The 18,425-nt window shown below is 50.1% G+C and overlaps 2 protein-coding genes across 2 annotated transcripts; one reads left to right on the top strand and one right to left on the bottom strand.

The window, feature by feature from the left end:
* Window positions 1–1,573: 1,573 nt before the first annotated feature.
* LOC136495929 (uncharacterized) lies at window positions 1,574–3,747 on the bottom strand. Its single transcript, XM_066491710.1, has 4 exons — window positions 3,479–3,747; window positions 2,834–3,347; window positions 2,282–2,429; window positions 1,574–1,770 (listed from the first exon to the last, which is right to left on the bottom strand). The coding sequence occupies exons 1-4, from the start codon at window positions 3,745–3,747 to the stop codon at window positions 1,574–1,576; spliced, it is 1,128 nt and encodes a 375-aa protein (XP_066347807.1).
* An 8,196-nt stretch (window positions 3,748–11,943) lies between these two features.
* LOC136496491 (polyadenylate-binding protein 2-like) lies at window positions 11,944–18,148 on the top strand. The gene is made up of 9 exons (XM_066492191.1): window positions 11,944–12,445; window positions 14,100–14,218; window positions 14,311–14,967; window positions 15,070–15,147; window positions 15,229–15,318; window positions 15,869–16,000; window positions 16,650–16,820; window positions 17,089–17,292; window positions 17,563–18,148. Exons 1-9 carry the CDS (start codon window positions 12,178–12,180, stop codon window positions 17,806–17,808), a joined length of 1,965 nt encoding a protein of 654 aa, XP_066348288.1. The 5' UTR covers window positions 11,944–12,177; the 3' UTR covers window positions 17,809–18,148.
* The last annotated feature ends 277 nt before the right edge of the window (window positions 18,149–18,425 follow it).

The following is an 18,425-nucleotide window of genomic DNA, read 5'->3' as shown; positions in this document are numbered from 1 at the left end:
TGTTCTTCACTAATATCATCCACAGGTTTAGGGTTCCAAACACCATCATCACTGATAATGGGACACAATTCACCGGCCATAAGTTCTTGATGTTTTGCGACGACCACCACATCCGTGTGGCCTGGTCGGCCGTAGGACACCCTAGGACAAACGACCAAGTAGAACGTGCCAATGGCATGATCCTACAAGGCCTCAAGCCAAGAATATACAACCGGTTGAAGAAATTTGGCAAGAAATGGCTTGCCGAACTCCCGTCGGTCATCTGGAGCCTGAGCAACACTCTGAGCCGAGCCACGGGGTTCACACCATTCTTCCTGGTCTATGGAGCCGAGGTCATCCTCCCCACTAACTTGGAATACGGTTCCCTGAGGCTATAGGCCTACAACGAGCAAATTAACTGCACTGCCCACGAGGACGCCCTCGACCAACTAGAGGGAGCCTGAGACGTTGCGCTGCTACACTCGGCCAAGTACCAGCAAGCCCTGCGATGCTATCAAGCCCGACGCATTCGAGGCTGAGACCTAAAGGTGGGTGACCTAGTGCTGAGACTGAGGCAGAGCAACAAGGGCCGCCACAAGCTGCCCCCACCATGGGAAGGGCCATACATCGTCGCCCAAGTGCTAAAGCTCGGGACCTACAAGCTGGCCAATGAGAAGGGTGAAATCCTCACCAACGCTTGGAACATAGAACAGCTACGTCGCTTCTACCCTTAAATTTCTAAGCATTGTATACTTTGTTTCTTGAAATACAATAAAGAAATGTTCTTTAGTTGTTCTAATTTTTTGAGAACCCCCCCCCCGAAGGGGGATCGGCATTACGATAACACTATAAGGGAGACTCGGCTCTGCCTCTGCAGAGGTGCCCACTGCGAGGCTCGAACAAGACTCAGCTTTGCCTCTATAGAACCGAGCCTCCCTTGGGGGCTAGAAGGGGGGACCCCCTAAGTCCTAGGCATCATTTTTAGTCATTTTTCGAAAAAAATCTACACCAAACTCTCTAGCGTGCTCTGACAAATCGATTGTAAAAAAACTAAGGACCAAAAGTTTGTCTCAGGGCCAAAAGGCTGGTCAAGCCATGAGACGGCCTATGCCTCTAGGCTACGGCAACTCCCTCACCACCTTTTGCCCGAGGGGCAGCTTAGGCTCTGAGGAAGTTTTTTTGCAAGTGATATGTTCAGAGACGAGATAGAGGGCAGAGGCTCAGAAATATAATAAAAATGATTAAAAAGCGAATACGCATAAACACTTTTAAAAGGCCTCGATAGCCACAAGCGTTACGGTACAATAATATAAATCCTAATCTATTTACATGGCCCCTTTGGCCTAGGTCAGACCTCAGGGTCGCCAGCATCGGCGGTCGGCGTAGGATGAACCACCTCCTCTTCGAATAGCTTGGCCAGCGCCGTGTCAGGGGCCTCAGCCACCTCCACCAGCTTCATGACCTCCTCCTCGGCCTCCTCATCATCCTCAGCCAAGACGTAGCCATCGCTGATGGCCTCAAGGTCGATGTTGGCATAGTGTGAGGAGACAACAGCTAGGGTGCGCTTGATGCCCATGTGCAGCGCCCCCCAGAGTCACTCGCGCACTTGGCCGCTCAACGTGATCAAGCGGCTCCCAAGGGAGCTATCCGACTCGACCCCCTCAACCTCTAGGGCCTCGCAGGTGGTACGGGCGGCGCTCTGCAGCGTGTTGTGCTCCTCGATCTCGACCTCGAGCACCGCCTGCACTTCAACGGAGGCCTTAGCTGCCCAAGAGACCTCCTTCTCCAACCCTGCGCCAAGACAAGCAGGATGGGGTTAAGCACAAAAGGAAATAAGCCGAACAGGGGCGCATGCCTACTAGACTCACCCTTGGCTTTCTCTTTTTAGCTTTGGACCTCGACCTGAGAGGCCTTGGCTGCCCTAGAAGCCTCCCTCTCTAGCTCTGCGTCACATTGGGGAGTTAGGGGTTGAATGCAAGAAAAGCAAATAAAACAAGGGGCGTGGTTCAACATGACTCACCCTCGGCCTTTTCCTTCTAGGCCAAGGCCTTGACCCGAGAGGCCTCGGCCACCTTGAGGGCCTCCGCCAGGGCACCTTTTGTTAGCAGGTGCATGCCCTAATCTGCCCCTAGCTGCCCGGCGGCGGCCTTGGCAGAGGCCTCCAATTATGCGGCCTAGGACCTGAAGGCGTCCCGCTCGCCGGCCACCTAGGTCAACTCCTCCTCCAGCTCCTTGATCCACGCTGCCAAAGGGGCAGCCTACTCCCGAGCCATGACTGCCTCGGCCGTCATATCAGCACAACGAAGGTGAAGGTCCTCCACCTCCGTGCTCTGCGCCGATAGAAGCTCGTTGGCATAGGCAAGCAAGTCCTTCTGTCGCTGGAGCTGGTCCCAGACGTCCCTCTCCCGCTGAAGGAACAACAACTTCTCGAGGGACCAGGCCTCAAGCTCCTGGATAGGCAGAACGAACGTCAAGCACTGTGAGAAAACTTGGGAAAAAGACGACACCGCACAAGAAAAGAAGGCACGCACCTAGGCAAACCTGGGCAGATCATCAGCCATGATGGACATCGCTGTCCGCAGCGACCGCTCCGCCAGCTGACAAAATTGCTCGAAGGAGCCCCAACGCCCCCCTCGGTAGCGTCCTCAAGGGCAAATAGAGGCTCCCCCTCAGGGTTGTCCTGGCTCCACCATAAGACATGCGGGTGATCCCACCCACGGGGCTCGGGTTGTACCCGCATGAGGGCTGAGCTTCTCTCGCCAGAAGTCAGAGCTGGCTGCTCCGTAGTGCTGGCCGCCTCGGCATCTGCCACCTCCCTCCCCTAGGAAGTATCGTCGGAGGAGATCGAATGGACCTCCACTTCCTGGGCGCTCTCCTGCAATGGTGGCGGGTCTTGGACCGGGGGCGGTACTGAAGCTTGCCCCACCTCCGTCTCTGCTTCCTGGGCCACTAGCTCCACCGCGCCCACGTCGGCCTCCCCCACCTCGGCCTCAGTGGTCTCGAGAGCTCCGGCCTCCGCTAACTCGGCCTCGGTGGTCCTAGACGCCCCGACCTCTGTCACCTCAGCCTCAGAGGTCTTAGGGACCTTAGCCTCGCCCTCGGTGGCCTTAGCAACTAAGGGCGCCTCGGCCCTATCTAACTTGTGAGCCTCGGCCTCGAGGGACATAGGCGCCTCATCCCCCGCTCGCTGTGTGGCTGCCTCGGTAGCCTCTCCTTGGGCGTCCGGCTCCTTCAGGGCGGCCTTGGCCAAGGCCGTGCCACGCTGTATGGTGGCTTGTGCCTCCATCACCCATTGGGCGGTGGAGCTGGTGCTCACCTTGAGTGCCTTACGTGGTGCCAGGGCAGGCGCTTCCGCCTGATGCTTCCAGCTGAAGGCAAAGCACTCATAAGGTCAGCATACGACCAAGGGACGAGCGAGAGATGCTGCAAACTCCACTGATAAAACACTTACCTTGAACAGGGACACAACCGCTTTTGCACTACGTCCCTCGTCTTCTACAATGACAGTGGTGGTGGTGGGGGCACGACCTCTGTGTTCGCCGGTGCCGGCCGGCCCTCGCCGGACTCCGACGCCCCCTCGACCCTCGGCGAAGGTGGTTGCGTCGCCCCAGCCACTGCCTGCTCCACCTCTGCCATTGAGCCCACCAGGCTGACGGCGCGCTTCCCTAATGCCCGTGCCTTGGGCACGTCGGCCTCGGCCCTAGGGTGGGCGATCGCTAGCCCTGAGGCATCCTCTCCTTCTCCTCCTGGAGACGCTGGGCCGCACATCGATGCCCTAGGCACAGTCCCCCTGATGTCAGGGAGATGGTCTAAGTAACCCTGCCCCGCCTCGCTCTCGTCATCACCGCCCGAAGAATCCATCGACGGTGACGGTGACGGAGATGGCTCCACCGGGAGACTGTCGTGCCTCTGCTGTCGCCGACGTTTCTCTAGCTCCTCGCGCTCAAGGTTCTTCCTCTTGCGCCTTGCCTCCTCAGCATCCTTTCACTTCTTCTATGCCTCGGCATGCGCCCTGTTCACCGCCCGCCACTCTGCGTCCTCAGGAACGGGTGACGGGGAGGCTCGCACATCCCTCATCCCCTGCAGGAACGGTGAACACAAATAAGGGAACAGGAAAATGCAAGGAGCAAGGAGGCCTCGAGGGCAGCAGTGGCGCATGACTCACCATAGAGATGTACCCCCACAATGGGCGCATTGGGAACAGGGACATACCACTGCTCCTCAGCCTCCCCTCCATCGTCTCTCTCACCCGACGTAGAATCTCCTTGTTAGAGAGGGCGACGGAAGACAACCGGACGCCATCGATCGGCTCGTCCGGTGTCATCTCGAACAGGCATTGCCGCTGAGCCATCAGCAGCAGCACCCTCTGGTGGTGGAAGGCCGCCACGACCATAGCCGTCGTAAGGCCATGGCTACGCATCCTCTCCAGCGCCTCTAAGAGCGGCCACAGCTTGGGCTAATCGACCGTTGAGACACCATACCTCCACTTCTCCGGCTGGCTCTCCACAACCCGTCTGGTATAGGGGGGAAGTCCGCCATTGTCATTACAGAGGTAGAACCAGCTATTGTACCAGCGATGGTTGGACGACATGAGCTAGGCCAGGATGTAGAGGAGCTGCCGGTCTTGGCGCACTTGGAGAGTGCAGCCGCTAGCCCTCACGCCTTCCACGTGCCCGCCGTGCTCGTCGGCTTAATGGTCAGCCCTGCCCAAAAGAGGTGGAGCCACATCTCCTAGTGGGGGGCAATGCCCAGGTACCCCTCGCAGACGGCGACGAAGATGGCTGCCTGCGCGATGGAGTTGGGGTTGAAGTTGTGGAGCTCCACGTCGTAGTAGTGTGGGAGCGCCCGTATGAACTGGTCCACCAGCAGGCCGAGACCACGCTCGTGGAAGGCCACGAAGCTCACGATGTAGCCATCGCGTGGCCTAGGCTTCGGCTCGCCCCCCGGAGCGATTCACTCTGGTCTGTTAGGGGCGGTAACCGGGCGGAGGAGGCCATTATCGACAAGCGACTACAGCATCGCCGCGGACACGTCAGACTGACCCTAAGGGCCCGCCTAGATGACAACAGCGCTGCTGGCCATGGATGCGGTGGAGAAGGTGGCTACGGTGGTAAGGCGAGCTCTCTCTCTCTCTCTCTTCCTCCTCCTTCTCCCTTCTTCTCCCTGGCGCACTCTGATCTTAGCAACCACTCGAGGGCAGAGAGGTCAAACGTATGAAGGCAGGGTGACGAGGGGAGGGGCGAGGCTCATCACATATTTATGAGGGAAGGGGGCGAAACAGACGGATGACAAAACCGGGGAAGTTTCCCTCAGATCTGGTGTAGTTAATCCGGATCTAATTAAACCGCCCATGCATCCACCTTTTCCTTATTAACCGTGCATGCACAGTAACGTCCCATTCACAGACATCGCGTCGCATCCGACCATAGCGACGGCAGGCGCCATTCCGTCTCCCCGAGAAACCGCCTCAAAAGGCATGCCCGCCGTTGTTAGCCGATGGGAGGGGAATATCCCCCACCCGATTCCTTTTAGACTAAGGAACTAGGCATCGAGCCCATTACGGTCCAGGGGTTCGAAGGCTGGGCCTCTGAGGGTCTCGACAGCCGCCCTAGGACAACAGAGTTAGGGATGACTATGGGCAAGCCCATACATGGCCAAGGCCTAAGCAAGCGATTGCTTGGGATGCCCTAAGTCGTGTTTGAGACCAGCAGGGAGGTCTCTGAATGGGATCCCACCATAGGGAGGCACCGAGCCCCCGAGGCCAAACGAATGGCCTTGGGACCCACTAGAGAAGCCCTCTGGTACTTTTGGAGTATGTCTCTAGACCACCAGCCGACCCCTATCGAATGGGGCATGGGCCTCTACTTGGACTTACCCGATAACAGCTCACCAGAGGTGTCACTGCTCGCGCCCACCGAGGGTAGCCTGGCATACTCCACCCCTCCTTCTGAACGAAAAGGATGCACGAGGGTCGTACAAAAAAGATAGGGAAACTCCTGATCACCCTCTTGCTCCATGCAGAGGCTCGGGGGCCCTTCCTGCATACACGCCGAGGCCCAGCAACCCGAACTCTCACTCGGAGGCTCGGCAAACGCGAAAAAGGGCACCGAGCCCGTTATGGTCCAGGGGTTCGAAGGCTGGGCCCCCGAGGGTCTCGGCAGCCGCCACAGGACAAACAGAGTTAGGGATGACTATGGGCAAGCCTGTACATGGCCAAGGCCCGAGCAAGTGATTGCTCGAGATGCCCTAAGTTATGTCCGAGACCACCAGGGAGGTCTCTGAATGGGATCCCACCATAGGGAGGCACCGAGCCCCTGGGGCCAATCGAATGGCCCTGAGACCCACTACAGAAGCCCTCTAGTACTTTTAGAGTGCATCTCTGGACCATCAGCCGACCCCTATCGAATGAGGCATGGGCCTCCACTTGGACTTACTCGATAATAGCTCACCGAAGGTGTCACTGCTCGTGCCCACCGATGGTAGCCTGGCATACTCCACCACTCCTTCCGAACGAAAAGGATACACAAGGGCCACACAAAAAAGATAGGGAAACTCCTGATCGTCCTCTTCCTCTGCGCAGAGGCTTGGGGGCTCTTCCTGCAACCAAGCCGAGACCCAGCGACCCAAACTCGCAATCAGGGGTTTGGCAAATGTGATAAAACCCCTCGCTCAACATGTGAAAAGCCCCTAGAGGAATAAATCCACTTCTCTAGGGCCTCAGGGGCTACACCCGGTGGGTGCGCTCGCACGCACCCACCGAGGCCTCGAGTACGAAATACCATCCCACCAGAAGCTGTCGCGAGCCAAGTCTCGTCAAAACCTTAGGAAGAGCGCTCACACTCTCCCTGAGGCTCGGGGGCTACTGTCGGGTACCATAAAAAGGGCCCCCCTAAGCAAGAACCAAAAAAATCGCTTAAGACCCTGTAAAAATCAAAGCCAAGGGACAACTACCGGCTAACCCCCACCTTATCCGAGGCTCAGCTGGACCGCCCGGCCCATCTCGAACAGTATCCCGCCTCACCCAAGGCGGGCTTGGCCCAAAATGAGACCATGAGGCCTCGGACGAGGTGCCGATTCTCCGACTCGCCCGAGGCCCCGCACGTAAGGCCTCGGACGAGGTACCGATTCTCCGCCTCACTCGAGGCCCCGTCCGTAAGGCCTCGGACGAGGTGTCGATTCTCCAACTTGTCCGAGGCCCCGCCCGTAAGGCCTCGGACGAGGGTACCGATTCTCTGCCTCGCTCGAGGCCCTGCCCGTAAGGCCTCGGACAAGTGCCGATTCTTCACCTCGCTTGAGGTCCCGCACGAAAGGCCTCGAATGAGGTACCGATTCTCTGCCTCGCTTGAGACCCCACATGTAAGGCCTCGGACGAGGTACCAATTCTCCGCCTCGCTTAAGGCTGGCTCGGCAGCTACCCCATCACCGCTGCCTCGACCAGGACGTCACATCCAACTAACACGACCAACCACTCCCGCGACGTCAGCCGAATGACGGCTCGACACAGCAGAGCGACCGACGAGATGGGAGTTGCATCAATGCCATGCTGTCTGGGACAGGATGAGGCATGGGTTATCGGCCGCTGTGCTTGGCACTGTGCCCACGACTGACACCCATTCGGCACTATGCTGCCTAACCCCACCTACTCCAAGGACAGCGCGGCGTGGAGAGTCAAGTCTGGGTCCCTGTAGCCTCGGAATCAGCGTACAAGACCAACTGCTCCCTCTGAGCCTCGGCTACTCGCTTCTGCACCCCTAGCCTCGGGACTCGCGCCCACCGAGCCCCCCCCCCCCGCAATAGTTTGGCCTCTACACTGACTGGGCCTCGGCTCTCTACGCTATCAATATGCAGCGACCGGCACATCGTCCATAGTATGTGCCATGCCCTGCGTCAAGCCATCACAGGAGCTCCCACGTCGCACAGGATCGAGCATGACCGGCGCGTCGCTCCACTACGCCGAGGACAGGACCGCTCCGCCGACCATGCCGCCACAGTGACGAGCTACAGGGCCCGGACACGCCGCCACTGCTCACGAACCGCCACATAGCGAATGCATGTACCGCCCCTGTGCCTCCCTTCAATTATAAAAGGGAGTGACCGGGGCCATTTCTAAACACGCACGCACAGACGGACGTAGACTCAGACAGACACACACGGACGAGCAACACACAATGCTCTATAACTCACACTCCTCCGCATTGCAAGAGATCAACATCTTAAGCAATTCACGCCGCTCCACGCAGAGACATAGGACTAGCTCCCTCTCTCGCCCTGCTTGTAAACCCCTACTACAAGCATCTCGGTGCAAGGAATACAAGATCGTTCTCTCAGAGTGGACGTAGAGCACCTATTGCCTGAACCAGTATAAACCTTGTGTCTCTTTGCATCACCATCCGGAATTAGAGGCATACAGTACACTTTCACTAGCCGATTGAGGGCCCGCCGGTCCAAAACACAGACATAAGTAATTCTCTATTGATTCTGTGAAGTGATTTTCTAAAATGAACTAGGAGGCTGAGAGCTGAAAAGTAGCTTCTCTTGATTCTATGAAGTGATTCTCCATCATGATTTCAAGAGTTTACGCTAATGAATCAAAGAGAATCACTTTCAGTCACAGAATCACTTCTCTCAGAGAATCAGCTTCCTGAGATAATCAGAATCAGATAGAGGCTCTACCAAACAGGACTTTGGTCTCATTTATTTTGGCTTCAGTAGGCTCTAGCTTGCTTTGGCTCCTTGTGCACTATTGAACATTGTTGAGTAATTGTAGCAAAAAATGACTTTGACTCCTGTAAGCCTAAAATGAACGATGAATACGGGGAGAATGATGTGTTTGGTTTCGTGGCCAACTTTGAGTCCGGTTAGAATCCTAGTTTGGGCAGCTTTAGCTTGCTCCCACCAAGCCACCTCTTGTTTGTTTGGTGGGAAAAGTCTACGTGACTCCTCAACTATTTAAGACGGACTACTTCACCCCCAAACTATAAAACTGGATTTTTTACTCCTGTACTTTCCAAAACCAGTTCAATAACCCCAAACGATTTTGGACAGTGGTTTTACTACAGTGACGGTGGTTTTGTCTTTTTTATTTATTTATTTTCGCTAAATCTTTGAAAAATCATTGTAAATCACAGAAAAATCATAAACTAGTAATTCTAATTTGGTTGGACTCTACATGAGTAAATCTACATAGTAAACATATAATATGATATTCTTTAGTATAAAATTTTTGCTGTAACTTTAGATCTATGTTTTTCTATAATTAATTAAAATAATTCATAGTTGTAGCTTCTATGGTCTAATTGTGGTGAATTTTTTATGGTGGACTAATTATTATATGCTTGAACTATAGTAAAAATTTCATACTCATTGGATCATGTATAACTTAGTTATAGATTTATTTAGGTTTATGCTTGTTAAATCTATGCTTTATCTATAACTAAGTTATACATGATCCAATGAGTATAAAATTTTTACTAGAATTCAAGCATACAATAATGAGCCCACCATAAAAATTTCACCACAATTAGATCATAGAAGCTGCAACTATAAATTATTCTAATTAATTACAGAAAAGCATAGATCTAAAGTTACAACAAAAACTTTTTACTAAAGAGTACCACATTATACGTTCACTGTGTAGATCTAATCATGTGGAGTCCAATAAAATTGAAATTTTGATTTTATGATTTTTTTTATTTACTATGATTTTTCAAAGATTCAACGAAAATAAATAAAAAATAAAAATACAAAACCACCGTCCAAAACTGTTAGAGAGGGTTATTTGATCGGTTTTGGAAAGTTTAGAGGGTAGAAAATCCGGTTTTATAGTTTTGGGGTGAAGTAGTCCATCTAAATAGTTGGTGGGGTTATGTAGACTTTTTCCATTGTTTGGTTGTATATGCTATATTAGCCTGGCTAGCCCAAAGGTGTATTTGGTTGCTTGATTTATTTTGATACACTCACATTTTTTCTAAATCGGTAAGTTTATCCCTTTTTGAGGAATTTGATTGAACATCTTGTGGGCACCTCTTGAATGGGTGCACGACGAGCATCCAACGAGCACGGTAAGCAGCCCCGCGAGGACATCCCTCCATCCTGTCCAGACTCCGGCAACTAACGCCATTCTTGATTTAGAGGTGAGTGGTCCCTCATGGGCGCCAGTTGCTTCCGCGTTAGGTAGGGCTCCGTGGCGGTGGGAATGGGGGTGGTACCCGTACCTGGAACAAGCGGACGACGCGGGTCTCGTCGATGTCCTCGCCCTCGGGCTCGGCGTGGGCAAGGCACATGGGCGGTGTGAGCCCGAGGGCGGGGCAGAAGCGGCCGTGGTGAGCAGGAGGATGGCTGAAGCGGCGACGCAGCGGCTGGTGGACGCAATGGATGGGGAAGAGAGAGGCGGTGGAGGGTTCGGGTGGGGAGGTGAAGCAACGACCGGAGCGCCATTGCTGGGCGTGCACGAACCACGAGCAGAGCAGGAGGGGCCGCCGCCGCTCGGGAGCTGTGGGTGCGCACCGCCGCAGGTAGAGGGGATCACGGCCACCAGCACTGGTTCCATTGCGGGTGAGGGTGAGCGCGCGGGTGAGACAGGAGGTGAGGAGAATGGACAGCCGTGCAAGCCAAGCCTGTCTCCAAAAGAAGATTGCATTATGCGTTTTTCAGGAGCCTGACAAGGGGTGGGTGGCTTTCTAGAGCCTGGCTTCAGCCTCAAACAGACAGGCAAACAACACAAAGTTGACACTCTAGAGCCTAGTTAGGGTTAGCCACCCATAAGGCTGGACGAAAAACTTGAAGCTCGTTAGCTCGCTCGGCTCGTGGCTGTCTCGATCCGGCTCGGCTCGTTATGCTCGGCTCGTTATGATAACGAGCCGAGTCAAGCCGAGCCAAGATTTTAGCTCGTTAGCTATAACGAGCTAACTCGAGCCAGCTCGCGAGCCACTCGCGAGCTAAACGAGCCAAACTTCTAGAAAAAAAATATCATTTAAGGCTGTTAGATGCATGAATACTATAGTATTTTATTATACTTGTATATATATTAGCACATATTAAATTTTTTATTCGATTTAAGGTTGGTAGATGTATTTTTTGTATTATTATTATTATTATTATTATTATTATTATTATTATTATTATTATTATTATTATCAAACTTTAGATAAATGCAAATATTATATTTTGTGTATTTTTTTATACCTAACTCGCGAGCTTAACGAGCCAGCTCGAGCTTTTAACGAGCTGAGCCAAGCTGGCTTTCTGACTCGTTAAGATAACGAACCGAGCCGAGCTCGGTTCATTATCTTAACGAGCCAGAACGAACAGAGCCGAAACAAGCCAGAAGGAGCAGAGCCGAAACGAGCCGAGCTGGCCAGTTATCGAGCCTTAGCCACCCAACTAGCTCCGGCTGGTGTTATCAGCTGTTGTGGCTGGCTGCAGTAACACGTGACTCGTGAGAGAGGCGAAGCAAGGGGCGGTAGCTGCGGCTGCAAAAACGCCAGTCGAATAGGCCGAGATTTTTTTTTGTAGTGTCCAGGGACGATACGCAGATGTGGTCTGGTGCCGTCCGGTCAGCCCGGCCCAAATAAAATTTTAGTCAAGATTCAATCCGACGCAAGACCAGTGTAGAGTCCTCGGTCCAGTAGGCACGGCTCGTTCCCCAAGCAAATTCGTGCCAACTCGAATCCAATCGCCCAGAGGCCCCGAACGCGGAAAGGCCAAGCAAAGCAAGGTACCACGCGTGCTACGAGCGCAGACAGGCACAGAGCGCAGCACGGCACCGCCACATCGGAGTCCCCGCGCGTAGCCGGTGCACCGGGCGGACCTAGTCCTGGAGCACCAAGCCACACCAAGCCCCAACGGACCAACCAACCAGACCAGACGCCAGTGCTGGCGCCAGCTGGTGCACGAGCGCCGAGCCCACTGTGACTGGCGCGAGCAAACCCTAGGCGCGGCCGCGCGGGCGCCGCTCCGTCTCCTCTCTCTCCTCCTATAACCACCTCCCCACCCCCGTCGCCTCGCCCTCTCGTTTGAGAGAGTCGTCCCCCCACGCGTGCTCTCCGCCTGCGGCCTCTGTATCCCGCAACCAAAAAACTACCAAAAAATTAGAAATCCCCAAATCCGCGAGATCTACCAGTATCGAGCGACTTACCAATCCGATTGCTAGGGTTTAGTTTCGAAAAAAAAATCTGAAAAAAATTTCTGGTCGAGGCGATGGCGGCGCAAGTGGCGGCGGCGGTGGTGCCGAATGGGAGCCCGGGAGCTGTCCCCGCGGTGGTGTCGCCGGGAGCGGTCGGCGTGGCGCAGCCGCTCCCGACCACGTCGCTCTACGTGGGCGACCTGGAGGGCTCCGTCTCGGACTCGCAGCTGTACGAGCTCTTCAGCCAGGCCGGGCAGGTGGTGTCGGTGCGCGTCTGCAGGGACGTCACCTCGCGCCGCTCGCTCGGATACGCCTACGTCAACTTCAGCAACCCCTTGGATGGTATGGTTGCGATCTCCTCCTGGGGCTTCCTTTCTATCTTGTCGATTCAGGGTGGGAGGATTCGTCGGCATGTGGGCGTCGTTGGATTGGGGCCTGATCAGATTGGGCTAGGTTTGGGTTTCATATGACACGATAATTCCGATGGCATCTGTAAACTGCATGTTACAAGTGATTCCCTCAGTTGGTACTTGGTAGGTGGTGGATTGATTGTGTTTGTTAATTTTGGTAATGTGGAATGGTTCATTCTATCAGAAGTGGATGTCTTGCCTGGTGCAATGTCCCTGGGATTTATTATTTTGGGTATATCCTTAAGGATGATTTTGTCACCTAGATTCCTTTGTTTTGATACAAGGAGTGGATATGGGCAGCTGGCCCTTTTTTATATCCTAGAGCCTTGTGATGGTATACTCATGGACTATGGGGTTTAAGACAGCCTTGCTTAAAATTTTCTTCCAAGTTTTGTTTGCTGTGTTTATAAGGTAATTATGGACCTGGGTATGTATGCTGGAAAAAATATACCTTTCTAATCTGATGTAACGTGAAGAGAGGCAGAGGAAGACCGAAGTTCAACAGATAAGTGTCGCGGAAATGCGTATGTTGTGTTGGATTTGCGGTCATACAAGAAGGGATCGAGTTCGGAACGATGATATAAGTGATAGATTAGGGGTAGCACCAATTGAAGAAAAGCTTGTCCAACACCGGTTGAGATGGTTTGGACATGTCCAACAGAGACCTCCAGAGGCACCGGTGTGTAGTGGAATCCTAAGCCAGGATAGTAACGTGAAGAGAGGCAGAGGAAGACCGAAGTTGACTTGGGTAGAGGCAATAAAAGGAGACTTGAAAGGATGGAATATACCCAAAGACTTAGCCTTAGATAGGAGTGCTTGGAAAACAGCTATTCACGTGCCTGAACCTTGATGGCTTCTGCTGGGTTTCAACTCTAGCCTACCCCAACTTGTTTGGAACTTAAAGGCTTTGTTGTTGTTGTTTCTAATCTGATGTAATTTATTGTTCTATACAGCTGGCCTTCAGGTGTTTTCTTAACTGATGTTAGATTACATTGACATAATAGGAATGTAACAGCCCTAATCAAATACCTAGGGGCATGTTTGGTTCTTGGTTGAGCTTTGGCCTCGCCTTGCCCGGCTAGAAATCCTGTGGAAGTGCGCGTTGGTTCCAGGCAAGCTGTCCTTGGGTTCTGTGCTGGTGAACTTTTTGCTTGCCACCGTGGGATAGTGATTTTGGCTTTCCTGGGTTGGCAAGGCGAGGCTCGCTCATGTGGTTGAGGATAGGCAAAACTATTCAGGAAATGAACACGCCCTAAAGTTAACCTGGCTACGTCCCTAACCTTAGATAAGATGAGGAACACTCATGAAATTCTGAGGGTTTAGTTCAAATTCAACAATGCTATCCAAAGCCCTTAAAAGAGTATAAGGTGCATAGTGGAAAATGGGCCTAAAGGAAGACAATGGGTTAACTTCACTAAATATATGGTTTACAGAGGAGTTACTGTTTAGTTCCGGTGTCTTACCTCACTGTATCATACACCATAAAGCTTGTTTGTGTTATTTACTATTGTAATTTGCCTATTAGTACTTCTTATCTTAGTGTCAAAAAGGCTTGCCATGGCTGATTAACTATTCCATTTTAACAGCTGCAAGAGCATTGGAAGTGCTGAACTTCGCTCTTCTTAACAACAAGCCTATCAGGGTGATGTATTCAAACCGTGACCCAAGCAGCCGTAGGAGTGGATCTGCTAACATTTTCATAAAGGTACTTGATTATCTGGCAGTTTCTGTAGTTAACATTGTCATTCCAAGAATAATCAGCTTGGTTAATGACTTATTATTTTGTCTTTTCTCCAGAATCTTGACAAGACAATAGACAATAAAACCCTTCATGAGACCTTTTCTTCATTTGGTACCATTCTCTCATGTAAGGTAGCCATGGATGAAGCAGGCCAATCCAAAGGCTTTGGTTTTGTTCAGTATGAAAAAGAAGAAGCTGCACAGAATGCTATAAAAAGTCTAAACGGGATGCTTATAAATGATAAGCCTGTTTTTGTTGGACCTTTTCTTCGCAAGCAAGAAAGAGATCATTCTTTTGACAAGACAAAATTTAACAATGTCTTTGTGAAAAATTTGTCTGAGTCTACCACAAAGGAAGATTTACTCAAAATCTTTGGTGAATATGGGAGTATTACAAGTGCTGTTGTAATGATTGGCATGGATGGTAAATCAAGGTGCTTTGGTTTCATCAATTTTGAGAATCCAGATGCTGCTTCCCGTGCTGTTCAGGAACTTAATGGTAAGAAGATAAATGACAATGAGTGGTATGTTGGAAGAGCTCAGAAGAAGTCAGAAAGAGAGATGGAACTAAAAAGGAGGTTTGAGCAAAGCTTGAAAGATGCTGCTGACAAATATCAAGGACTGAACTTGTACCTCAAGAACTTGGATGATAGCATTGGAGATGATCAACTTCGTGAGTTGTTCTCCAACTTTGGCAAAATTACTTCGTACAAGGTGATTTGATCAACTTTTACGTTTTGCAATCATCATTATTTCCCTTTTCTCTTTTACCTGTCTTTTGATGGTATGTGCTGATTAACTATATTTGTGAAATAGGTGATGCGTGACCAAAATGGTCTCAGCAAAGGCTCTGGATTTGTTGCTTTCTCAACTCGTGAGGAAGCATCTCAGGCTGTAAGTTCACTTATCCTGGATTTTGCATTATCTATTTTATTTATGTCACATGTGGTTGACATGTTTTTCTTTTCTTTACAGTTAACTGAAATGAATGGCAAAATGATATCTGGAAAACCATTGTATGTTGCATTTGCACAGCGTAAAGAAGATAGAAAAGTGATGTTGCAGGTAAGTGTCCTAACAGCTGAATTTGTTGTGCTAATATCAAATTTGAAAATAGACATGAGTGCTTACTATAGATTTGGTACATAAAATTATTTACAGCTTCTCATTGAAAGAAGAGGTATGAAGTGATTGACTGTTTGTCATCTCGAACAATGTTGAAGCACCAAAGAAATATTGACCTTATAAAGAATCACCTCTATTTTCATTATAATAGGTGTTCTTCATCTGTTTTAACTTCAAAATGTAATATCTCCAGAAAAAAGTTCTTTTCAACCTTAAAATATCTTCTGGAACTTTTTGAAGTAGAGTTCAGAATCTATACATTTTGTTTGGTCTAAAGGAGCATACTAGTGTGCATGGCTTAGGGTTTTGGGTTTTGGCCTCCTATTGTTCTGATAATGATGTCTTCTTTCGTACTAAACTCATTGATAAACGACTTGTTTTTGAAAATTCTTTTCCTTGCGTAATATTTTAAAATATTTACAAAATTGTTGCAGTTTCATACTATCTATCATATTATTTTGCTGACATTTACAAATTCTATATTACCCAGGCACAGTTTTCTCAGATGCGCCCTGCTGTACCAATGACACCCACTCTAGCCCCGCGCCTTCCAATGTACCCTCCTATGGCTCCTCAGCAACTCTTCTATGGACAAGCGCCGCCAGCTATGATACCCCCTCAGGTACCATGAACACTCTTTTCTTTTATTTTCATCTTAACATTACCCTCAGATTAAATCCCTATCTACATTTTTTTTTAAAATGCAATGCTGTGGCCTGTGGGGATGGTCTTTCACCTGGTGGTGAAGTTTTTTTCTTTTCTACAGACTTTAAAACGAGAATATTCCCCTAAAAGAAGTCATTTAACACGATAATCAGTAACTTTTGTCAAGATCAACCAGCACTGGTATTTGCAGCCTGGGCTAACAATTAACAATTTCGATCATATTCTATATGCTTAAACGGGCATATGAAGCTTGTTGCACATAATGGTCCTCTCACCTTCAGTTGGTTAGCAACAATGCAACATGTGTCAAATGTTCATTATTTTTTCCTTGTATGCGGACAATATGTTGTTGGCAGCAAGTAGTAATCAGTGCTTTACTCTATCTTATGTTCTGGTTGTTGTTGTGGTGCTATGCTGGCTCTTTTATGGCCTGTTTTATATTAATCCTAGTTTGGATGCAAGAAACAATTTGCAAATCTTATTCTTCATTCAGCAACCAGTTTGTAATGGTAGTCCTGTCTGTTCATGTTGCATGAAGCATTTTAATTATGTTAGCTAATCTGCTGAACTAAATGGATATTGATGGTATTTGCACTTTCTTCCAGCCAGGATTTGGTTTCCAGCAACAGCTTGTTCCAGGCATGAGGCCTGGTGGCCCCCATATGCCAAATTATTTTGTTCCGGTTGTCCAACAGGGCCAACAGGGTCCACGCCCAGGTATGAGGCGTGGAGCTGGAGCCCAGGGCCAGCAACCTGTGCCACCATTTCAACAGCAGGTATTTTCCCATCAAATTTCCACAGTTATACTGATTTTGGGTGGTTAGGATGCTACTTTGTCAGTGGAAAATGGTTAACATGGTAGGAAATTTGATTCACTTAGATTGTTGGCCGGTTATGGTCCAATCCTTTGTGCTCATTTTCCACCATGCTTCCTTTTTCGCCTGATATCTACACCTTTGTGCTGTCTGGTGGATGGGACAGTTCTGGCTATTGTTCCATGGGGGGAAGTGAAAGTGAAGTGATGTATATTGTCATGATTCTCAGATTCTTCCGCGAGGACGGATGTATCGTTACCCAACTGGTCGCAACATGCCTGAAGCTCCGGCGATGCCAGGGGTTGCTGGAGGTATGATCCAGGCATATGATATGGGAGGCTTCCCTGTGAGAGATGCAGCCTTATCACCGGCCGCCCAAATTGGGACTTTGACTTCTGCCCTTGCAAATGCTAATCCTGAGCAGCAAAGAACGGTATGTCCCTGTTTGGTGTCAACTTCTACTGCATAGTCAATAGTATCTAGCACTTGGTATTCAGTTGATTGGTTTATCATCCATTTTGAATTTTTGACCTTAAAAAATCAAGTTAACTTGGATCTGTATGGTGGTGTAGTACCGCAGCAGCCTTTCTGCTTCTGCTGATTGTTTTGTAGGTTTAAAAACATTAACAGCTACTGCATTGATACTTTAATCCTATAATGTAAATTCTTTTTTTCTTATCATGAACATTTTTTTTTCGTCTAGATACTTGGTGAAAACCTATACCCACTGGTTGAGCAACTGGAACCAAACCAAGCAGCAAAGGTCACTGGAATGCTTTTGGAGATGGATCAGACTGAGGTCCTCCACCTGCTCGAGTCCCCTGATGCTCTCAAGTCCAAGGTTGCTGAGGCGATGGATGTTCTCCGCAATGTGGCCCATCAGCAAAACCCAAACACCCCAACCAGTCAGCTTGCCGCACTATCACTGACCGAAGGCATTATCTCCTAATTTGAAGGCCATAACAAACTATCTTCAGTTTGCAATTGAGTGTGGTGTTTCCAGAGGTTATCTGGCACATAACAGTATTGCTCCTTTTTCCTTATATACTATGGTTGGCACATGACAAACTATCTTCCAGAGGTTTTATTCGTGCTCTGCGGTGTTCGGCCGTTAAGGCAAAGCACTTGTTTGCAAGTTTGAGTGCTATTGGGGGCCGTTGATTACATACCTGTCTTTTGCACTTTGTCGGAAGTTTTGCACTTGTTTGCTGCACCTTATCGAATGTCTTGTGATCTGGTGTGGAGTAATTATCAATACCTTGGATTTTAATCTCTGTTGGTTTGATGCCTGACAATTTTTATCAACCGAGTTCAGGAGAGCAGCAGAGCTGCTTCCACTGATGCATCCTGCTAGATGCTTTGGTTGCATCCTTCGTGATGGACCAGTTTACGTCTTCAAAAATACCTGGCATATTCTGTTTCCAGGGTAAATCCTGGAAAGCCCGTATTTCGATGCTTTGGTTCCATCCATCGTGATGGACCAGTTTACGTCTTCAAAAATATCTGTGAGCTATTCTGGTGGTAAATCCAGGAAAGCCCGTTTTCGAGGCCAAAAACTGTGGTAGT

Source organism: Miscanthus floridulus, chromosome 12, assembly GCF_019320115.1.
Source record: "Miscanthus floridulus cultivar M001 chromosome 12, ASM1932011v1, whole genome shotgun sequence".
Lineage (NCBI taxonomy): Eukaryota > Viridiplantae > Streptophyta > Magnoliopsida > Poales > Poaceae > Miscanthus > Miscanthus floridulus.
The sequence above is the reverse complement of the archived record's forward strand: the minus strand, read 5'-3'. Positions and strand labels throughout refer to the sequence as shown.

What these genes read in the sequence shown, in the direction of transcription:
- LOC136495929 (XM_066491710.1), bottom strand. Translation starts at nt 3,747, where the DNA reads ATGTGCGGCCCAGCGTCTCCAGGAGGAGAAGGAGAGGATGCCTCAGGG. An exon ending in CCACCACCACCACTGTCATT is followed by an intron (nt 3,348 to 3,478) that starts GTAGAAGACGAG and finishes CTTTGCCTTCAG; the next exon opens with CTGGAAGCATCAGGCGGAAG. An exon ending in AGAGCGCCCAGGAAGTGGAG is followed by an intron (nt 2,430 to 2,833) that starts GTCCATTCGATC and finishes CTGCCTATCCAG; the next exon opens with GAGCTTGAGGCCTGGTCCCT.
- LOC136496491 (XM_066492191.1), top strand. Translation starts at nt 12,178, where the DNA reads ATGGCGGCGCAAGTGGCGGCGGCGGTGGTGCCGAATGGGAGCCCGGGA. An exon ending in CTTCAGCAACCCCTTGGATG is followed by an intron (nt 12,446 to 14,099) that starts GTATGGTTGCGA and finishes CCATTTTAACAG; the next exon opens with CTGCAAGAGCATTGGAAGTG. An exon ending in TGCCACCATTTCAACAGCAG is followed by an intron (nt 16,821 to 17,088) that starts GTATTTTCCCAT and finishes CATGATTCTCAG; the next exon opens with ATTCTTCCGCGAGGACGGAT.